The 23,272-nt window shown below is 42.3% G+C and overlaps 1 protein-coding gene across 9 annotated transcripts in view; it reads right to left on the bottom strand.

Moving 5' to 3' along the window:
* Window positions 1-141: 141 nt before the first annotated feature.
* KIF24 (kinesin family member 24) overlaps window positions 142-23,272 on the bottom strand; it is a 28,363-nt gene continuing 5,232 nt past the window's right edge. Inside the window, exons 2-16 of one of the 9 annotated variants that reach the window (XM_027670355.1) lie at window positions 22,993-23,062; window positions 22,077-22,704; window positions 21,217-21,381; window positions 18,655-18,844; window positions 16,745-16,842; window positions 15,273-15,500; window positions 13,523-13,610; window positions 11,452-11,573; window positions 9,764-9,869; window positions 7,753-7,824; window positions 6,996-7,105; window positions 5,930-6,110; window positions 3,672-5,737; window positions 2,690-2,783; window positions 142-464 (exon numbers count right to left, since the gene is read on the bottom strand). In XM_027670355.1, the coding sequence (XP_027526156.1) occupies window positions 324-464; window positions 2,690-2,783; window positions 3,672-5,737; window positions 5,930-6,110; window positions 6,996-7,105; window positions 7,753-7,824; window positions 9,764-9,869; window positions 11,452-11,573; window positions 13,523-13,610; window positions 15,273-15,500; window positions 16,745-16,842; window positions 18,655-18,844; window positions 21,217-21,381; window positions 22,077-22,690 (4,275 nt within the window). In that variant the 5' untranslated portion in view covers window positions 22,691-22,704; window positions 22,993-23,062 and the 3' untranslated portion in view covers window positions 142-323. Of the gene's footprint in view, window positions 465-546; window positions 1,042-2,689; window positions 2,784-3,671; window positions 6,111-6,995; window positions 7,106-7,752; window positions 7,825-9,763; window positions 9,870-11,451; window positions 11,574-13,522; window positions 13,611-15,272; window positions 15,501-16,744; window positions 16,843-18,654; window positions 18,845-21,216; window positions 21,382-22,076; window positions 22,705-22,992; window positions 23,081-23,272 lie in introns of those variants that run through there. The other 8 variants (XM_027670352.1, XM_027670346.1, XM_027670347.1 and 5 more) reach the window with 8 other exon arrangements.

Raw genomic sequence — 23,272 nt, forward strand, 5'->3', positions numbered from 1 at the left:
GCAGAAGTGCCTTTAACACGTGAGAAGTTGCTGAGATACATGAACAGGACTGCCTGCTGCTTGGTGAGACATTTAAAGGCTGCTGAATTGTTATTTCTAAGAAGGTGGCTTACAGGTATTAATGAAAATACAAAGCTTGTGTTGCCAATTAGTCACCTCTCATTTACTCAAAATTCTCTCCATCCTTATATAAAATACACACTAATCACACACATCAAACCAAAAGCTATCCCCTACCACCCACACTCTGCAGCACCAAGTGCAGCAAAGTGCTGGCTGGTGTCTCCCGTAGCTGCTCCTGTGCGTGTGGAAGCAAAGAAGGTCTAAACTGGTGGAGGTGGTTGCAGTGACATGTCAGTGCCAGGAGAGGCTAAGCAGACCTGGAGCTGGGCTCGCATCGTTTGGATACACTGTGACTTCAGTTCCAAGATTTCATCCAGCATGGCCATGAAATTCTGAAAATCCTGGTGAAGAAGGCAAAAGGAAAGTTTAGGAAACAGTAGCAGCAGGGTCGAGAAAAACAGCATATTTTTTGCACTTTTATGCAGCAGTGCATAAAAGCCTGTTTTCCATTCTGCAGTCTAGTAGATTACAACATTTCCTTATTTAAGTCCTGACACTCACAGACAAAGGTCAGTGTCTCTAACTACCAAGGTTCACTGACTCTGGTAGTTTTATCTGTTGGTGAAATTACAGCAAATACAATGGTTTAAAAATAAAAATGTATGAAACGCCTGTTGTTACTCTGCTACACTGGTCAGCTTTTCAAAGATTTGGTACAGGGACTGGTCACCTAGTTTTACAATCTACTGGACACTGTTCCTGACACCTCTCATGTTGGATCATGAAAATAAATGGGGCGTTGGGCACTCATGGATCACACATAACAGCCCAATCTTGAGAGGTGTGAGGGGTTTATTTCTCATCAGGTCACAGGCCCAGCCCAACTTCTGCCTGGCTGCAGGTCTGCCAGGTCTGACGTGAGCAATCCCAGCACTGTACACAGCCTTGGCTGAGGGGAACTCTACCTTCCATAGCAACCTGCCACACGGACAGAAAGCAATATGAAACTGATTAAAACTGAAATGGAGGCAGTTATTTTTAAGTAGGGCTTGTATTAATAAGGGAGCACTTGGATTTGCTCTGCTCTCCAGCTGTGAGCAGTTTGGTGCCTCTGTTCACAGGTCAGTGCCTGAGAAGCTGGGAGGTGTCAACATCCCCAGGGCTGGGGAATTCAGCTGCTATGCATGGAAATCAATCACTTGAAAGCTGATTTGGCAGTACTCCAGCTATTTCCTGCACTGTATCTCTGTCTCACAGGGACATCGGGACAGTAATAAAGACTAGCCCAGCTGTTGTGGAATATTTTTCTTAAGCACTTTAAATATGGCTTTGTGTTCAGTGTGTGGCTGATCTTGGCATAACTCTCTCCTGCAGCCAAAGTTTCATGGCTGGAGAAGCTGAAATCATCTGAAAATGGAAGCAGAGAAGCTGATACAGGAATCCCAAGCTGATTTCACTACCCAAAAAACTGTCATGCTGTAAAATAACACTGCTGGGAGACCTGGCAAGCTTGTCATAATTCTGCTAGCCAGAAAATAACTGCTTGCTACAAGGGGCAAATAAATGGGGGGCAGAACTGGTGTCCAGTGACCAACAGACTCAAGAAGAACAATTTCAGAAGATTTTTTAAAAAATTAAAAATAAAAAAAAGTAAAAGATTGCTTTGTATCACTCCATTGTCTGCCACAAAACTAACACAGTTTATGGCTCCTGTGCTGCTTTGTGAACTTCTGTATGTTATTTGTAACACAGCACGTGCAGCTGGAAATCACAGTGAGTAAGCCACATGGTGGATCCAGTCCAGAATCCCTGAGGGAAGAGTCCCTGTACTTCAGATCTGAATTGTGATAGGAACTGAAATGGTTTGGTAATGCAATGCAGAAATGCAGCTTGGCTTTACTGATAAGATGAGGGAACTGGGAAGGCAGGAGTTCTCATTGGGAATTGTTCACAGTCTGGGTGAGAGATGAGACTTATCCCATGGCTGTGACATGTACCTGTCGGGATGCAGGAGGAACAGAGAACTGGGATTGCACTGGGGCCATGCAGGTGCCAGTCTTTGGGTCCAGCATACACCAGTTGTCATCTGAGACAAGGACACACCAAGAAACACCCGAGTGACAAAAGCCAAGAGCCTGTGAGGGCACAAACCACAGTGGCCAGAGCACTGGAGTGAGTGGGGCCAGGGCTGTTGGCACATCTGCAGTGTGGGAGGCAATGGGGCTCCCAGAAGGAAGAGCCAAATGCCACCAGTGCCATGGTTTAGGGGTGTGCTGTGTTCTGTGGTATTGACTCACTTGCTCCAGCCCATAAGGAGAAAAACATCCCAGGGACAGACGCCCTGTCTGATACAGTCTGGTGCCCCTGACACAAAATAAGGGCAGGCTCTCTGATAAGAGACAAAGAGTTCGGGCTGGCCCATCCACCTCCTGCTGCCTCAAGGACTCTGGAGACTGGCAGAGACACAACAGGCGCTGAGAATGAGAGGCCTCTCCAAGCACACAGGCACCGGAGCACAAGAAGAGGAACTGACGAGGAACATCACATCACCAATTCAAGTTAATAATCTCTGAGATTAATCTATGCAGGTTCAACAGGCACCAAAATCATCGTATGAAACACTTACCATTGCTGACATTTGATTTATCAAGCACTCCTCCTTGAAGCACAAACATGCCATTTCATCCAGCTGCTCCTGATGGGCACGAATTACAGCCTGTCTGATAAACAAAAAATACACCTCTGGTTACACAGCCTGCTGCACTATTGCTGGCCTCAATAAACCTTCAAGAAGGGGCAATACCCCAGAGGAAGCCTTGCTGTCCTATGTCCCTGGCACTCAGGAAGCTCCAGGGCTCCTTGAAGTGCAGAGGGATGCACTGGTTTGGGATTAAGGATCATCTGGATGACTGAGGGTTGTTCACAGAGGACCAACCACAGCCCCTCATTAGCACAGGCAGCACAGGGGCACAGACTGCTTCTAGCAGAGCAAAATCAAGGAGCAAAACAACCGACTAATTAACTGGTGAAATGGCTTACAACCATGCGGCTGAAAGTAATTTTGGTGAAAAACAGGCAGAGAAGGAAGGCAGTGCTGCTGTTGGTTCCTCTGAGCAAGTTTCACTGATAAACAATGTATTTTCAGACACATGAATGCAGGCCAGTCCTTGGGAGCTGACAGTGGCAGATCAGAGTACTTGGAAGTTTTATATCTACACCTTCAGTGTCTGCCATGCTCCTTTTCTCTCCATAGGGTTAGAACAGCTATGACCTAACTCTTGATGGAAGGTTTTGATATATTTTAGGTATTTTACAGCTTATAGGAAGCCAATTAATTACTGAGAACTGCACTTTGTATTATAATATTAGTTCCTCTAGCATTATGTTAGAAGCTCTAATAGAAAAATTGGCTTCCTGTGAGATTTTAAAATATCACTAAGTAACAAGCAATCACATATTTAAAAGATACTGACTATAAATTATTATAAATATTAATTAGAAGATTACGCTTTGGTTTTTAAAGCACATATGACTATGACATACAAATAAAGGCAAATGTATCACTTTTCTAAGCGTCATTACAAACTTCAATGATGAGCAAGACTTACTGTGCCTTTTCTAGGGCTTCCCTCTGCCACTTCCCCAACTCTGACGTAGCACTTGGAGAGTTGCTGATGGACATGCCTGAGGGGCTCTTTGCATTTGCTACTGGCTTATCATCTTTGGTTGCACATCCTGCATCTGCAGCAGAAGTCTCTTGTGTAAAACCACTCTGCATTAACTGTTTTGTTTGCAATGCTGTTTCCTCACTGCTGAATGATGACTTGGCAGGGTCTTCAGAATGGGTGAGGTCCTCATTCCTCACTCCTGACTTGGGCTGCAGCAGCAGGCTGTTCTCCTGAGAGGGGGACTGGGCTGCATGATCCGTGTGCCCCACACTGAGAAAGCACGTTGCCTCTGAAAAACAGCTCTTTTCAGGTGTTTCAGCATTTGTTTCCTCAGCCATGGGCTCAACACTGGGTCCTTGACTCGAGTTGGGTTTTCCTGAACTACCAGCACCATCTTTAAGGTCAGCACCACCCCGTCTGCCACCAGCGTGTTCCCTGCACGCGGAGTCACTGTGGGACACCTCATCCTCTCCCTCTGCCCTGGTGCCCGGGGATCCAGCTGTGGGTGTTTCTGTGAGGTAAGGCCCAACACACAAGCCCCCTCCCTGCTGTGCTGACCCCGAGCCCAGGCGGCAGCAGCAGCAGGGCCTGGCACGGCAGCAGGCGGGCGGGAGCCACCTGTGCCCGGCCCGCGGGAAGCACAGCAGGGCGCGGTGCCTTCCCACCAGCCGGATCTGCTCCCCCAGCTCCAGCATGCTGTCCGTCAGGGCTCTGCTCCTCGTGCACTGCCAGCCCTCCTCCTCACACCTGCTCTGGGAGCCCTGTGAAGCACTGCCTGGAGCCTGCTTCTCACCGGGGGACTTCTCTTGGTTGCAAGACACTTTGTCTGGATCAGCTGTTTCCTCACAGTCAAGAGGGGACACCGGGAGAGGGGCTATTAGCTCAGAAGTGAATTCTGAGGAGCAGCTGGAAGAGACACAGTGGTTAACTCCATTTTTATGAGCTTTCCATTGTACATCTCCTGGGAGGGCAGCCTGTTTGTCCAAAGTGGGTTCTTCCCTCTCCTCATGCTGGAGATCAATCTCTTTGCACTCTGGAGTTCCTGGTTTCAACACAGGAGATACATATGGGTTTGAAGTATCCTTTTCTGGAGTTAAGGTGGCTTCACTGGAGTAAACAAGACATCTGTGTTTGGTTTTGTACTCTTCCTGATCAGCTAGGAAATCCTTGCTGTGTTTCCAGCTACAAGCAGGATCTTCCTGCAGGCAGTAAGGCTTTTCTGCAGTATTGCTTGGAGGGGACTCAATAGCTAAGTCATAGTTCCAGTCTGCTGTAGTTCTGCTGCAGCCTGCATTTTTAATGGATTCCTCTGCCTTTGGGCTGCCCTCGATACAATCCCAGCTGTCATCTAGTTCATGCTCTTGCATGGGTATTGCATATTTAAAAAATAAATCCTGTCGCTTTTGGCCTTTTTGCTCTTCTTCAGTTCCTTCTTCTCTTTCATGAAGGAAAAAGGAATGTTGACTGCATTTGTTGGTGTTTCCCCTTTTCACGCTCTTTTGACTACAGACAGGTGAGAAAGAATCTTCACTGAAATCACTGTCATCCAGATCTTCCAGCGGCATCCCCTCTTTGTTCTGCATTTCTGTGGGAGTAAGGCTCAGTTCCTGTTTCACTTGAATCTCCTCGGGCTTGTACTGCATTAAAAACCTCTCAAGGGGTTGATAGTTCAATTTTTGTTGTAGAATAGGTGGCTGCTGAAACTGCTGATGATAAAGACGTAAATGCTCCTCCCTTTCCTTCTGAAATGGAGGCAGATATGTCCAGGGTTCAACACATTCTTTAGCAAAAGTATTTCCCCATTCCTGTCTGCTGTCAGAGGGCAGATTTCCTTCTCCAAAGGAAATATCATCTCTAGAAAGAAGCTGTTTCTGAATGGGTTGCACTGTCTGGACTTTCAGGCACTGGACAGGTGATCTGTCTTGAATATACTTGTCTCTCTGGCCACTGTCTCTTGTTTCATCTGTGGCAGCACTTTTGATGATGAAATCCTTCACAGAGGGGCTCTGTTCAGAGAGGGGAGATAGATCATCAGTTTTCTTCTTCAGGGGATGTGCTATCCGTAGGACTCCCTTAATTGGGCTCAGGAGCTGGAAGCACGGTGTGCTGGTATTTCCTTTGTAGGCATGTCCTTTGCCGACTGCCCTTGGGGTAGAGGTAAGAGGGACACCAGGTGGCTGGAGTGCTGCAGGATACACCTTTGTTTTTGTAGCACTTGAGGGATGCTGTAGGCCTAGCTTCACTTTCTTTGGAGAGCTCTTTTCCCCAGGTGGCAAAGAGGGAGTGCTCTGGACACGTTTTGGAGACACGTTTCCAGCTCTGCGACGCCTATTTGTGACAGGGGTAGAACATTTAATCCCTTTCTTCAGCTCTTTGACCCTGTAAAACAGGCTGGATTTAGAGGGTGTCATGCTTTCAGATAAATAACAGCGTCTTTAGAACAAACTAATGCTTTCACATATTAAGACTAAATACTGAATTCAGCATCATGGTTTGTTTTGTAACGGGATCTATACAGGTATCAAAATCCCTCTGCCAAAATGCCCGAACTTCTGGAAAGGTCTATAGCAGCCTTTTTAAGTGCTTCCTTGAATGATGCATGACAGGCCAAGTGAGTTGAAATGGCCCCAGTTTCAGTGCAAGGCAGTGGCATTTCCTCATGTTATCATGCAGCAGAAGGAGCTGGTACTCTACACAGGACATCAGAGTCCCACAGAGCACTAAGTAGGACTTTTGGAGTAGTTGCAGTGGGGCTCCTTAGCTCTGGTGATGTGCACAGGGCCACACTGCTCCTGGATTAACTGATCACCAGCGAAACTGTAAAGAGCTGATTAACTGGTATCACCCTGTTCCCTATCAGCCTGACCTTCAGCTGTTCCCTTTGCCCCTTTTGCCCTTCAAGTATCTCTTGTCCTTCTAACACCAGTGTTGCACAGCCTGTAATTTACCTCCTTCTATGTAGGAGGGAAGGTGAAGGACTTGCACACATTCTAAGTAGAATTGTAATACAAAGCTAAACCAAATCCTTATTACAGGGGCACACAGTGATATCTTCATCACTGAAAGTACTTACAATACATGGACAATTTTAAGATCCAGTATAAGGGTTGGAATAGGTAAGGATTTTATTTGCATTGTGCAAATTGCACTTCTTGCCTAAATCAATATTTTCAAAACAACCAAAATAAAATGTAACCACAAACATCATACATTAGTTTTTCCTTTCTGTTGTTCACCCTGGCAAGACTATCTTTCACCACCTACCTGTCAGCATATCGTAGAGTGTTCAGGGTATGCTCTGTAGCTAAGTGGCTGGGTGATACATTGGCTATCATACATGTCTTGGAATTGCCAATGAAAGAATCCTTTAGCACCTAGGATTCAAAGGAAAAAAACCTGGATTCTTAGCAGTTCATGCCCCTTGTTTGTCCTGTAAATTAGCAATGTGTACAGAAGAAATTTAACACTAGTTACTGGCTCCTTTTTTTTCTTTTTTGTTAAATGTAGTTCTTTTGTCTCAATTTGTCCTATCATTATCTGTTTACAGTTTAAAATGAATATAAGTGTTAATCAGGGCTCTGAACAAGCCCTTGCACCAGGTGCCACAAGGGTGCCCATATGTTTTGGGGAATAAAGCAGATGTTACAACTGAAGTGAAGAAATGTTGATGCAAGCTCCCAGGACTGATACTGCACAGAAGATGCAGGATTGGTTGCACATGGATGGGTGGAGATGGATGGTAACTATGAAAGAGTCTGGAAGGTAGTTTCTGGGTTTTTGGGTTGTTTGTTATTTTAACCATGCCAGTCCCCAGCACTGGCTGGGAGAAACTGGTAGTTGGCCTTAATTCTGCGATTATTTTAAAATTAAAAGTTTGCAAAAGTTATGCTTTTCCTCTTTTCCTACGGGGTTTAATAGCAGTTACTGAACTATGCCACTTATTTATTTATTTATTTGCTTTTTTTGGGTTTTTTTGCCCTTTACAGGGAAACCTCTACTCTTGCCTTGCTGCTCGTTTTACCTGAGTCAATTTGCTCTGCCGGAAAGGAGTGTGCGCGTGTTCCTGATCCAGTGCCCGAATGCATTCCTTCAGCTGCCAAAAGAGAAAACAATCGGAAGGGAACAACAAATCAGTCGTGAACTGAACTGCATCAAACCTAACCTACCAGTGCCCTGTGTCACCTTTGATTCCTACTATGTCCCGTGCCAAGGTCACTTTGCAGCTGCCACAGGCAGGAACACGCAGCTCCAGCTCCTTCACGCAGCACAGAGCACAGATTTGTCTGCAGACATCTCAAACCCACCTGGGTGTGTTTCTGTGTCACCTGCTCTAGCTGACCCTGCCTTGGCAGGGGGGTTGGACTGGATGATCTCCAGAGGTCCCTTCCAATCCTGACAGTTCTGTGATTTATTATCAGCCTTGTAAAAAGATGTCACGTTCAAACTCAAAGTTATTGACTGGAATAAGCACAACAGCATCACACTCCATATCAAGCCTGGATGCTCTCTAAAACTGGCAGAAATGGAAAGTATAGCCACGAGACAAGCCCTTTAGAGCAAATATTGAAGGAAAAATAAGTAGATTACAGTACTGGCATGGTGATGGTATGAATCATTTACAGCCTTACTACATTCTACAGACTCCCACTTAAAATTACACTTATTTCTCACTTTTACAGCATTTTATTAAAAATTGCACCTGTAACACTCAGGAGATCAAACAATTTTTTTTTTTTATCCTGCTTCCCCTAGTTGCAGTGTCTGAAAGTCTTCCACTTGAAATTAACATGAATATTTAAACCAGCAGCAAACTTCAAACCTCATGTGTTTAAATGCCTGAAGACAAAGTTATTACTACTGAGGGCAGAGTTGGTTTTACAGGTTGCAGGTCATGTGGACTTTTAATACCTCTTATATTACCTTTTACAGTTAATTCAATCACTACTTGTAGACTGCCTGGGTATTTTCTCAGTTCCACACAATACCAAAAGGTACACACTCTGATTTTAAAGTTTCTTTTAAAACAGTTTCATGAGCTTACACTATGCCTCATTTCTCACAAATCACAGAGTTGTTTAGGTTGGAGAAGACCTTTAGGATCAGACTTCCTTCTATTCAGGTCCCAACTCCCTGTGCCACTCAGTTATTCACCAGCAAGTACTCCATAAAGCACGAAGTACAGAAACACATTCACTTCACAGGCTATCTCCTGTGAAGTACAAATGCTAATACCCCACTGCAGGAAAAGCTGTGAAAAAGAACATTTACATTCTCAAAACAGAGCAAGGCACCTCCTATTTACAGCACACTAAGGGGTGCAGTTGTGTGCACTGACTTCGCACTGTTGTGTATCACTTTCAGCCTTGCTTAGAGAAGCCCACAGCCATCAGTGAGCTTTGTTCCTTGGCATTAAAGGAGGTGCAAAGCCTTCTGCACAATTTACCCTTACAGGCACCTCTGCTTTATCTCAGATGGCATTTTTCTGCTCCTTTGTCCCTCTTTACCTAACTGTGGGCACTTACAAAAGAACAGTTTGCATTAAGACTGCATTTCTTCCTGTTCCTTCCTCCCCACACATGAATTGCTAGTTTCTGTGCTCTTGAGTACTTAAATCCTTTATTCCTGATTTGAAAGAGAAGCCTGAGTTCAAGTGGTGAAAATAACTGGCAGGAACAGATGTGCTTTTATGAAACAAATACAGCAATTCCAAGCCAGCATTCTTTGGATGCAGAAGGGACAAAACTTCCTATATAAAATATGGGACGCTTATCGTACTATACCTAGCATTCTCCACGCTGTGTTTACCTGGCTGGCTGTAAGAATGGATAAAAAAATACTTGATTTTCATCACAAAATTTCTTCCTTCTTAAATTGTCTTTCGGTCATGAGACAAATTAAACTGGACACAATACCTTGGTTATTTTTGCCCCTCCACGGAATACATTCAAATATTATTCTGTGGGTCATTTTTATCCTAAAACACATGCTGGTAATTAAATATAAAGCCTCCCCCAGATATGATAGTAGCTTACTGCTAAAAGACTTTGGTTTATTTCTGCTCCTTCCATTTTTGTTTGTCGATCTGAGTCTCTGGCATCAGCTGCCCTTTCACTGCCAGCCAAGTCAATGAATGATATCCTAGGGAAAAAAAAAAGTTGCATTCATCTTAGAGCCTTTTCCCCCTCTTTTTCCTTTTTCTTTATTAAACCAGAGGGCTGCAACACATGGCATCAGGAGAATGATTAGAAATTACTACTGTTGAACAATGAAAAACATCCACTGGAAGCATCTGAGGCACCAAAATAAGCACAGCAGCAGGAACAGTGTCAGAGCATCTTAACACTAACACAGTTGTAATAGAAAGTGTAATTACGTGTGATGACAGTGCTCCACAGTTTAATGGACAAGTTGTTTAAAGTGCAACACACTCATCTCTCCAGATAATCACTGTGATTGTAGTTTCCTAAGAATACAGTTAAAAGAAATTGTAAGTTTCTTGATTTCTCCTTCCAGGTAAAACAGACAACTGTCATTCCCATGTCAAATGGGAATTCAGAACAATAAGAACCGAAATTTCCAGTGCAGTAAATACACTGAGCTTTCAGTGATCCTTGTCCTTCCTCTACAAAACTCCATTATTCCATTTCACATTCTCTAGCTCTGGGTGCCAGCTGCTGTAATGACTGTTGCACTGTATCTTTGTCTTTGTCCTTCTTGTTTTTCTCCAACAGCTCTGACTTCTTTTATAGGCATATCTGGGCACCCTTTCCTCTCTCCAGTTCCATCTCTCTTTCACAGACACACAAAAAAATGGCCCAGATGCCACACCTACATAACCCCTATACTTTTATTTCCTAAGCCTGCCTGTTCTGTCTTTTCCTCTCTCCACTGTTTGTGGCTCTTCCATTTTGCCTTGTGTTCAAAATTTGATCGTGGGAACAAAGACTACATGGTAGTTGCTGGAAGGGTGTGTCAGCATGGTTTTTTGGCACTCACCAGTAATAAAGATACCTAGACCTTTTTCCTCAGATCTATTTCTTGGGCTTGTTTAGTCTGGAGAAAAGATGACTGAGAAGAGGCACAATTATTTTTCGAATACATAAAGTGGACACTAGAAGAGGAAGCCAAATGCTCTTTCTGTCTGCTGTAGATAGCATCAGAGTCACACTCTGAAATTATCAGGGAGGTTTAGCTGAGGTACAAGGTAGGATTCTTCTGACCAAAGGCAAACATCTGTAATGGAATCATCTCCCCCTGGGTTTGTCATCCCAGACTCCCTTTGTAGTCAATTACAGGACACAAATGCTTTGAGAGGCAAATGCATCTGACCTAATTTAGGTGGCTCTGAAGAACAGCATGAATTGGACCCCAGAAGTGGCTATTTCTTTCCACTGACTGCAAAGGTGGTGAGCTCACATGTGGACCTGTCCACTGCAGACATCTACTTTCAGCCAGATTAAACACTGAAGATGAGGGGATGGACTTGATTGCCAAACTCCTTCACTGGAAATCTGTGTAAACAGTTTTGTCAAAGCTCTAACAGATGTGCCTAAAATGTTCTCCCTGGGAACAGAGAAAGGACTGTGAAACCTCCCAAAGTCCCTTTGAACCCTTTCCTCTGATTTAACTCACACCTGCCCACTAACACCTCCTCTTTGTTTGTCTCTTGGATGTGCCTGGGGTTGACATCGGCACTGAGCACTTGCACTTCTTGTCTCACCTTCCAAATGTCCTGTTGGCTGCATCTTTAATTTGAATTTGGATGATGGCATGAGATCGAGAGGAATCCGAGTTGACTCCAGTGGCTCCTGTGCTACGTTCTTTCCCCCCCTTCAAAATCACCTGCAAAATAACGGGGACAAAACCCAAGCAAATTCTAAATAAAAGTACAGCCTCTCAGAAAGAGATCCTGTCCTCCCAAGATGATGAATGGCTCATTATAGCCTTCAAATTTGGTACAAGGCTGAAGTTAAGTTAGACTGGATCCCTCACAATGTTTCTTTCAGACCTTTGTATGTGGACTTGCTTGCAGTGACACTACAAAGCTTAGAGAGCACACTGCAAATAAAAAGTTGCTACATCACACACTCACTCTGAATTGCAAAATACCCGAACTATAAAATAAAATTTTTTCTTTCATTGCTGGCATACTGTTGTAAGATTGTACACATAACCTAAGAGACTCATTAGACTATTTGTGCTCTTTTAAAATTTCACTTTCCCTTGTAGTAGATGGACACAATAATCCAGAAAGCTACACAAAAAATACAAAGTGCCAAAACCTTTCAAAATTTCCCTAACAACAAGAAATTATGCTAAAGTAAGGAACAAAGTTAAAAGAGCAATTATAGTCAATACAACAACAAAATAAGAAGGAAGAGAAGCCAGGCAGAAGGACAAAGAGTCCTTCCAGATACAAATCTGGATAATTATTTTTTGAAAACTTTGAAGGACTGTCACAGAAAGCCTAGCATTGACTGCAGCAGGGCATTCAAAAAACAATCATTCATTTTGCTTCTGGTTGTAAGAACAAAATAAAATATTACCTAGCAAAATCAATATGCTCTCAGTTGACAGATGTGAATTATTCATGCTTTTCAGTGGCCAGTTCTCAATGAGCAGCATAACCAACTGCTGCTGCTTCCGAGTTTTATATTAGTGCTAAGTGCAGATAATTTCTGAATCAAAGCCAGCATCAATGAATTGTGAATAACTAGGGATGTATTCAAGGCTCTTTCCATATATCTGTTGCAGAATACTCAGAAGCTTTAAGTCAAGTCAGTGACATTTCTGTGTTCAAAAGGGCCTGTGAACGATGTCATTTCCCCCCCCCAAGATATCTGTAAGAATGAAGTAATTTAATAGGTCTTCTGTGTGTGAAATGTGATAATACAGAGGAATTGTAAATCAACCATATAGCAAATTTACACTCTAATTTGCAGAAGCATCACCAGCTTGCCCCAAAGCTTGGAGTTAATGGGAAGATGAAGAACAAAATTAAGTGCAATATAAGTGGACAACACCATGCCAATTTTAATGAGTCAATTACCATACCAGGCACTTGTAATTTACACCTCCTTACCAAGAAAGGAATTAAACTATGCAAAGTCAGGCTAAATAGAAAGCAGATTTAATCAGCTTTCTTCTTGCAGGAGACAATGCAGAAAATTCGCCAGTGTTCTTTTCAGGCTCAGCCGGAAGGGGAAGGAAAATTGAAGCCTTGCTTGTGGTGAATGTCAGCTACCATTTAAAGATCTTAATTTTACTTGGCTGTTATCACACATCATTACCTAAGCAATGTTTTAATACTAATTCAGATCAATATCTCAATCTTAAGTATTTTCTAATTACCAGTTCTAACTTCAAATTTGTATTTTTTGTCCCACATACCCTTTATATACAAAAATCTAAGTTCATAGAATATCACATGGAGAAAATACATATCCAGCTTTCAAGGTCCCTTGCTGGGACACTATCTAATTTCTGGAATAGTGACAGCAGTCTCTTTCTTGGCAAAGATGTTCCCTAAGGAATGGCAGCAGAGGTGACAGCTGTGGCTCAACTGCTTGCACGTGGCTAACACAAGTCACAGTGACCCAAGCAGCTTCATGAATGATACTTTTAAGCACTTTTAGTAGTGTCCCTTGGTGCTCTGCTGGGACTGGTAATTTCAGGGCCTGAAACAGGAAGATACACTTGTGCTACACACCAAATAACAATCTCTGCAAATATCACAAATCAGCAAATCAGGCTGTAGAAGACAAAGAATGAATCACAAACATAGAGGTTACCTCCAACAGTTCATCTACAGACTCCACCTGGACTTCCTGCAATCCAACTATTTGAACCACGTGCTTGCCATCTTCTCTTGCATAAAGTCTGAAAACAAAACAGTGCAGAAAGAAGACTTCTGAAATCTCAGACAGCAGCAACGAAGACATGTGCCAGTGCTGTGACACTGAGAAAAAGCAGTCAAGGCTACTCACTGGGGAAAGGCCTTGCTGCCATTCATTTATTTTTAGAACTAAAGAAGTATTTCATTTATAACACGTGCCACTGGCACGTCACTGCTAAAGAGACATTAGCAATGCATTTCTGCTAGTTCAGGAATATAATAAAGCTAGGAAGTGAATTATCACGTTTATATTTTAGAGTTCCTGTCTTTCTTAAAACTGCACCTTGGGTTCCTCTGGGAAGTTCAGACTAAGTTTTGTTCTGTTCATGTTCTCAAGATTTTTGCACAGGATTTTAAAGCAGCTCCTATGAACCTGTGCTACGAATCACACAGAAGCCTTAAAATATAGAGGCATAATACAGACATGCTGCATGTGGGAGGAAGTTTAATCTTCTCCTTCAGTGACATGTAAATTAGCCAGTGGACACGCAGAGAATGTAAGGACATTCCTTCTTCCTTAGTTAATCTGCTCCTTACACAGCAGATTACACTACCTGCTCCTTAAAGGCTGTTTTGGAGAAAGGGAACACACATGCACAGAAAAAGGTGCTTCCTTTGTGAACAAATGTTCGCTTCCCCAGAGGGGCAGAAAGCCTCCTCCTTAAGCCCTCCGGTGAGCCTGAAGGACAGTGCTCTGAGGCTGCTGCAGAACCCCAGCTGCCAGGTATGTTCCTTCAAGGTCACTCTGAAAAGATTTTGGTGCTGAAATTTAGAAATTTCAGACCACGGTGGGTTTTCTTCAGCAAAATATGTACTGAGCTGTCCTAATTCCAAATGGAGCTCCTGTCGGAGTATAGGACCATCCAGTTGAGTCTGGGACTGAGGTGCTGCTACTGAAGTGGTGGCAGCATCACGTGCAGAGGCTTGCTCTGGCCGAGTCACTGGGCTGCCAGGTAAAGGTGGTCAGGTAGAAGGTGAGCAGGCTCTGCAGTGTCAAGCATGACAAGTGGAGATCAACAGGATCTTCAGAGACTGGAGTGGCAAGAGCCAAAGCCCCACTGGCATAGCAGGAGGGACAGACAGAGGTTATGTTTGACCAGGGAAAGGACAATGTTTGGCCTAAGACAGGTTGCCCAGGGAAGTTGTGAATGCCCCATTCCTGGCAGTGTTCAAGGCCAGGTTAGATGGGGCTCTGAGTAACCTGGTACAATGGAAGGTGTCCCTGTTCATGGCACTGAGTGTGGAATAAGAAGATCTTTAAGGTCCTTTCCAATCCAAACCATTCTAAGATAGGAACTTTAGGCCACAAGAAAGTTGTTTCTCTACCTATGGAGGTTCAGCTGTTATATTTCTAGAGTGTAAGCAAAACAACCTGAGCTTGTATCTCAAACATAGATCCTTATTCTTACTTATTTCTCCCCCAAACAATAAAATCAGGAGTCTCTATCAATGTCACAGTATTTAGTGTCAGATCCTGCCTTCCTCCCTAAGTAGCTCCCAGAAACAGCCCTAATTAAATACATAACATGTACTATAAATGCCAATACGTTAAATGAAATTGCACAAAACAGTAACTGATTTCTAAACAGTAACCAACCTATTCATAACCATAGGTTTATAGTAAACCATGTTTTTTATTTAAATACCTCTTCCTTCCATTTAGCAGGTCATAAAGCTGCCCACAGTAGATCTCATAAAAACTGATGCAAACAAAAAGGTCCTTCCCTGACGGTGAAGCTTCCAGGTGTCCGAAGATGTCCTTGGCAGCCAGGGCGTAGAGTCCCGGGTTCCGGTGAGTTCCTATCATGGTGTAAGTCTTGCCAGCACCAGTCTGCCCGTAGGCAAAGCAGGTGGCATTGCCTCTGTGAAGATAACTGATGTGTTTAGTGTCACATCTGATTCATTCATATCTATTAAATAAGATTCTGCAGTGTTGGTATCTATCTACAGTGGCCCCTTAGCAATGAGGTTTGGTTTGCCATCCTCTCTTGGAAACTGCACACCACTTAACAACTATTGCCAAGCACATCCTATGGATATCTCATGTCTCACAGAGTGCTGGCTCTCTTTCTTTCTTTTCCTTTCCCTGTCCCCCTTAAAAAAAAGACTTTTGACCTGGGTAAGTACCTTGGCAGATAGTGGGTAAAAATGCAGGTCTGCAGTGAGCATAGTGAACAATTTCTTAACAGCTTAGATTGCAGAATTAGCTCATCATGGTGTCAGATTAGACCAACACTTGTGAAAGGGATGCAGCAGGAGGGACAGAAAAGTTAGGGAAAGCTGAGGAAAAAACAGTGTCATCTATTCTGGTGGCATTACCAGATTAGCTGTAATGTGAATTGTGGCTTTAGTGACTATTACAAAGCAAGACAAAGCCTCATTTTCCCTTTTTCCACTTTCCTTTTCTCAGGAGCATGATACACTCTCTCTGCTGATGACACTTGGAGATTTTCAGTAACAGAATATTCCACTTTGTTAATTTTCAGGACGGATATGTAATCCTTTCCTTCTATGACTGAAAAACGTAATTATATTCAAGCTCATTACTTTGCATGAAAATAAGACTGCTCACATAAAACCACCATCAATTTCCCATTAATCAGGAAGTACGTAATTATGATTAAACCTCTAAGCAAATATAAATCAATAAAATAAAAATAAATCACAAGGTTATTAATAATTTCTATTGCCCTGTGAACTGTACAAATACACGTAAAAACATCTCTCAGCAGTCCCAGGAAAGAAGTAACATATTTCCTCTACAGACGACTGTGCACCACACGATTGTTAGAGTGAAGATTAGACTTCAGAAATCCTGGGACACATTTTTTTGTTCTAAGCTGGCCATGGTGTCTCTTGGTTACACCTGAGGTCCAATTTTACCTTCCTCCGTAATTTAGATTTCTCGCCAAGTGTGAAGAAAGTTTTCCCTGATTTATTTTGTCAAAATTGCAATCAAAGACATTCTGAAAGGGGAAAGGTATGTAGCAAAGGTGAAATGAATGCATTTTTCAAAAGATAAAAAGCATAAAGGAAAATTAAAGCAGTATATGAAAATGGAAAAACAAGGCAAAACCAAGGCAAAAAAAAGTAACAAATGTAAGCACTGATGCCCTACCCGTTAAAAATATGCTGAATGAGAGGATAGGCTGTCTTCATATACACATCCTGATTGGTACATGACTCCCCAAAGACTTCATCAAAATAAAAAACATGCTGAAAAATAAAGATGATCTTTGCATGAAAATGAACACGTTTTACTTCCCCTTCAATCCCACTCAAAGGTAAAATTAAATAACTGAAGTCTTTCCAGTGACTTCATATGGCTTTGGAACAAGCACAGAGTGACCCAGCACACTTAACATGCAGCACGACATATTGCAGGGACACACCAATCAGGAGACTCAGGATAGGGAAAAAAAAATTAAAGGGAAGAAAAATGCCTTGATTTCCCATCATTCTGAAGCAGAACACGCCACGAGAATAAAAAAATACCAATTAAAGAAAGCCTATTCATGAAATGAATCAGCCTACAGATGTACAGTAAGACTATAACAGTAAAAAGAACTTGGAGTCAACTCTTGACTTTCTCAAAATTAGTCCTCAGCTGTGACTAAGTTGTGATTAATTCCCTCTATTCTTAAAAACTTTTGTGCTAGAGAAGAGAGGAGCTGTTCTTAGGCAAAGCTGGATTGTATTAACTCAGAAGGGGGCAAGAAAACCCAAAACTTCCCACACTCCAGCTCTGACTCAAAGAAGCAGGGTCTGTGGAAAGGATGCAGCAGAGTTCATTATGAGCTCCTTCATTATGAGGTTAAGAGTAGTGATTGTAGGGATGGTCACAAATATCAGTTTTTCAAGAGTGCTCGTGAACTGGTGTGTAACGCTGCACTCCAATAAACTCACTGCAGTGTAAATTAAGGTGGCAGATCTCTAGGACTGAGAATCATTTCAACAGTGCACAAAACAACCACACTAGTGCACAGGCAGATTAAACCAGGGTGTCTCAGCTCACAGGGCACATGTGCTCTGTGATGGGCCTGAAGTTTGGTTGATGGAATATACTCCACCACCTCCCATTTACTCTGTACCCCTTGCTGTCCTCTCTATAGGAACCAGAGATGGATTCAGGGTGAGTAGCCAGACTTGGAAGCAGAAGAGTTCTCCTAGGTCCTACAGAGTAGAGACAGCCTTTGCCACAGCACACTTTTGTTTGGACTATATTGATTGATAGCAAGAATTCATTTATTTGTACTGACATAACAAAATTAGTTAATGGCTATTTCAGCACCGAGACGTGAAGGTGATAAGCACTGCATACATGCCAAATATAGGTCCTCAGATGGAGGGACTGGGGTGGAGTTGCTGCATGTGTTGCACCATAAAATGTGGCACATGAACAGGACCCGAGAGAGCTGCAAACTGGATTTTCACTGGCTACTCCAAACAGTTGTTCCTAGGACCCAGACTGTAAAAATAACACCCAGTAGAGGGAGAATGGCTTGCTGCTCTCTAGAAATCAGTTCTCTTCCTGGTGCTGTCAGTCAAAAGGGAGAATTTGAACTATGACAGCAAAAGCATTCGGGATTAAGAAACAAAGACCAAAAGGGAACTTAATTTTCAAGAGCATTTGAGAACAATGGAATGGAGGGGATGAGGGTGTATGTGATTCATTGAAACAGATCTACAGTGCTGAAACAGTGGAAAAGGAACTCCTCACTACCCTGTGAAGCCATCAGTGGGCTCTGCAGCAGGCAGTTCTCCTGCAGCAATGGCACATAGCAGAGGGTTTATTTTGTCACATACAAAGAAAGCTGCAAGAGACACTTCTAGAGCTTAAAATTCCAGGCACAGGTTTTCTGCCACAGGCTGGCATAAATCAGAAGAAAAGCCCACCATCTATCTCAGTGTAAGAAATGCTGACAGCCCTTCTCTGTTTTCCCTCATGGAAACTCCAAGCACAAGATGCTTCATGCTTCCACACACGTGACCAGCCCATAAACTCAACATTCCAGTGGAGTATGTTACCTGTAAAATATATTGTGTAAGATCAACTGCCTCCTTCTTCTCATGGAGCAGTAGGGTTTCTCTGTCTTTCACTGTGATGATATTCACCTCCCCCCGTCGCTCCTCCCTCAGGCCTAGAGGACGTTTTCGGACACACACTCTGATTTTCTCACTCTCTGTCCACGGAGTCTCTTTCTCAGAAGTGTTGGATCTACGACAATAGTGTAGGTTTACATTTTAAAACCAGGTTACAACAGAATCTAGGATATGCCTGAATTTGTCAGCTTTATCAGGTAATGTTTCTGCCTTTAATGCTTATCAAAAAACTCCATGACACACCTCACTCCTACATGGTGAATTTTCTGATGTTTTTTCCTAAATAGGCTGATGCCTTTTGTTCACTCCTGTTAAAAGAAAAGTTGAGTTTGTACAGCCACATTCCTGACTTTGTTGCTGGACTGGCATCTTTTCAGTTGCACAAAATATGTGATGGAAGATGGCATAATATGTAAGTTAACATAATGAAATTTAATCTTGCTGAAATTATTTGCATTCACAATTAGTCACTTAAAAACGTACAGATAAAAGTATGAATAGATCTTGAAAAGGAGAAGGTATAATATTTAGATGCTTTTCCTCCTATGCTGGATTGTCATTCTTCCCATTATAGACTGTCAAACAGGTTACAAGTAAATGACCCAAACTGGGAAATAAGACAGCATCACAATGTTCCTATTCAGCTCAAAAAAATCTGAAACTTGTCATTGTCTCCCCTTTGGTCTTTTTTTCGTAAAAAGTTACGTGGTTTCAGACCATTGACAAAGTTGTGCTCTTATGTTTTGGCAAGTCTACTTTAGTTCCCTTCCAGACACCTCAGAAACAAAGGTCATTTCATGATTCATTGATTAACCTGCTGTGTAAAGCATTTTGTGATGCAGCATAAAGAACAGGCTTGAATTTAACAATAATGTATTCATTATACCTCTCCCTTTTTCAAGCTGTCTTCAGCCAAATGAGTAATGATTTTCAGCCTGGATTTGAGTTTCAACTAATCAAGCCCCAACTTGCCCAAAAGTTGTGTTTCTGCCATGCTGTCCGAATGCCAAAATCTCTTACTGTGGCAACTGAAAACCAACACATTCCAGTTGTCTAATAAATTGAAATCAAACCCAGAAATTACTCAACATCTCATTACAGCTACCAGCTTGTGGTATCCTTGCTGTTGTGCTGCTCCATTCCCCAGAAGCACATGACAGATACAAATTTCAAGACATGGTCTTCGAAGACCACACACCAGTTACAATCTTCACTTGTAACTGGATTCCATTTAATTTTAGTGCAGCTCTCCCATGCAGACCAGGCCCAGGCCCTGCTTTTAAGTGGAAAATTCCTCCCCTGGAAAAGAAAGGCAGTGATACTTGAAATAAGAGGCTTCATAAGTGGATGTGAGCTTATGGGTATCACTTGGCACCAAATGTTGTGCAACAAATGACCAGCGGCTCTGAAGTTCAATTCTTGAGTCAGAGGCTGGATTTAGTGACCTGCAGAAAGACCCTGTTGTGCTCTAAGAGCTTGAAGGAGGCAGTGGTGATGGCAAAATTTGGAGAAAGGAAAAACTGAAGACTTGGAGGCTCTGGCAATGAGCAAAAAGGCATAAATTCTCTCTGGTACACAGACACATTTAGTTAAGTATATTTTGTATGGGAACAGAATGCATGTTAATTATATATGCTAAACCTGAGGTTTGTAATTCCTACCAACCTTTTCAAAATATAAATTGTATTTCATAATGCAATATAATTTTTATTACCAGAAAAAAACCCCAAACAAAAGTCTTGACACAGATCATTAGAAACCTGACTAGATAACAGGTCAGAAGGATCACTATGCCCTGTCAAAATCAAGCCATTTGCCGTGGGCAAGTGCAAAATAAATTTAAACATTAAAAAAACTCTATATCTTTCTGCCATCTGAAATCATGTCAGTGTTTTCCAATATTTCTCATAGATGAGACTAGATTAGCCTTCACAGTGGCCAGATCACAAGGTGACATGGGAATGGATGGATTCAGTGAAGCAGCTGGGCACTTGCAAAACAGGAATTACAAACCCAAGTGTCTTGCCAACAGGAATTACAAACCCAAGACTGGCCCAAGCCTGAAATGCACAACTCTCCAAACAGGAGAAGAGGGAATTGAGACATATCAAGAGGAGAATGCAGAAAGCCCACAAGATGAAGTATAATGCTAGGCACAGAAAAATGTACTTAGGAAAAAACCAGAAGAAAGTGACAACAATGAAGACTATAGCAGGATTAAAAATCTTGAACTCTTCTAGCTGAGCCATTAGGTTTTATATTTTAGCATTTTTTATGTGCCAGCACTATAAATCCTGTCCTTTTATTTGCACTTGGCTCAACTTCCAGAAGAGACAGAGAATGCACCATGATGTCAATATATACAGGAGGTTAGTGCACTTCTCTGGAAGGTGGGAATGATTTTTTTTCCAGCAAAGGAGAGCTATAAACTGTCGTGTTATAAAATGCCTTACATTTCACAGTTTAAGTGCCCTAATACTATGTCACCTTAGCATTTTTCCACTGTGGCAGCAGCAACTATTTCTCCAGGCTACATGCATTCTCAGTGGGATTTGTAATTGATACCTCGACTCCATGGATCCTCTCATATACCAAATCTTTTCCCACAGCCAACATAGACAAGCTCCAACTTCATACAGCTGTCTCTCCTCCCTGCATTTTAAAACAAAAATGCCATGACTGCACTGCAATGACCAAGATACTGGTATTTTGTGTGCAGAGGAGTTCTGATGCTGCATCAGGAAAAAATATTTGGTGCTTTAAAAATGTTGCCAGGGTAGATTTCATGATAATCATACCCTTTCTGTTACCAAACACCAGGAAAAGTATGGAAGTTACAGATCATGATCCTGGGGAGCAGCTGCAAGGCATCCCTCTTACCACCATGAACCCACCCCAGAATTCTCATTCTGATTCCTTTTAAAGTTTCAGTTCAGAAATTCCATTAGAAACAAATATAGCCATCACAGCGTGTATCCTTTCTACTGGGAAAAGCTTGACAAACCTGACAACAGACAATGCTATCTTTTGGCAAAATAATGTTTTAAAAGATGGTCTCATGGAAAGACAAAGATTGGCCAAAACACCAAGGAAACAAAGCCTTATATCCTGAAAGATAAAGACTATTCTTAGACAACCTGGTGAGTAGCAGCTGGTCAAATTCAGATGATTCCTTCTACAAGGAAGGAGAGTTGCAAGTGCTTATTAATCCCTCCTTTGTCTACAAGATTTTGCACTGCTCTGTAGTGCTGGGATTGCTTATTTGGACAGATCCTTCTCCACAATTAAGAAAGAATTAATTATGACTAACCTGAAACATTAGCAAAATAAAGGTGACTGATCATTACCTGATACAGGAATGAGGTAGTCCGTAATTATACCCTGAAATATGAGTTACTCTTTGCACAATAGGAGATTCAGAATCCCCCAGGAGAGGGGCAATATCATCAGAAACCGTTGGACAGCTCAGGTCCTTTTTCATGCATATTCCAGGAGTATTTAGGTCCCTTCTAGTTAATCTGATTGGCTCTGAGTCCTGTGGTTGAATGTGTCCCAACATTTCCCCTGCATTGTCCTTCTCTTCATTGGCACTGAAATCAGATGAACGATATAATTCGGGCTCAGAGTCTTTAACTGTTCCATCATTCTCTTCAAAGAAGGACTCAAAACGCAGCTGCCTACGGGGACCTGACCTGGCCACCTGGGGCTGAATGAAAAGGCCACGTGGTTGAAAATCCTGCTTGCTTGAGTCTGCAACGCTTTCCCCTCGCATAATTTTGATTATTCTAATGAGCTGAAAGAGCCGTTTGCGGTCGTTCATGTCATGGACCCCCAGTTTGGTGTAATCTTCCATGGAAACTTTGGCAAGCTCATCGATATTCTGAAGACCAAAGGCAGCAAAATGGGGATAGTATTTTTCAAGGTCTGCCTCACAAAGGCATTTATAAAGGCATGATGCCATCTTCAAGACAAAGTCTAAAAGAAATCAAACAAAATAAACATTAGAGTCATATGAAACATCACATCTGACAAAGTTACTAATGAAGAGACTGCACATTTCCACAATGCCATTTCCTCCTAGCCAGTCAGGCTAGAAGCTTGTTTAACTCCAAGTCTATAATACACTAGACTGTTAAACATTACAGAATATTGCAATAACAATAAGCTAAAACATGAAACAACTGTATTTTATCTATCAAATTATATTTCAAAATTATATACAGTACACAATGTGTAAGAAATGCACAAGGCAAAGTTACTCACTGCTGCTGAGTTCCTACACGCCTGATGTCTACTTGATGAATGCCACAGCTACTGAAACCCTGTCCTCAAGCTGCAGAATGTAAAATGCCTAATTTTAGAAGACACTCAAATTAATATAAAGGCATGTGGTCTAATGTGGTTCAGCTAGCCCTGGATAAAAAAACCTGGAGAAAAAAACCTGCATTTGTTCCTCACTTCAAGGTGCCTAATTAAGACCATTTGTCTTACAGATGAACTATAGCAAAGCTGTAGTTTTGCAATGTAGGTTTCTCTTTTATGT

This window comes from Neopelma chrysocephalum, unplaced genomic scaffold, assembly GCF_003984885.1.
Source record: "Neopelma chrysocephalum unplaced genomic scaffold, ASM398488v2 Primary Assembly neopelma1_96845, whole genome shotgun sequence".
Lineage (NCBI taxonomy): Eukaryota > Metazoa > Chordata > Aves > Passeriformes > Pipridae > Neopelma > Neopelma chrysocephalum.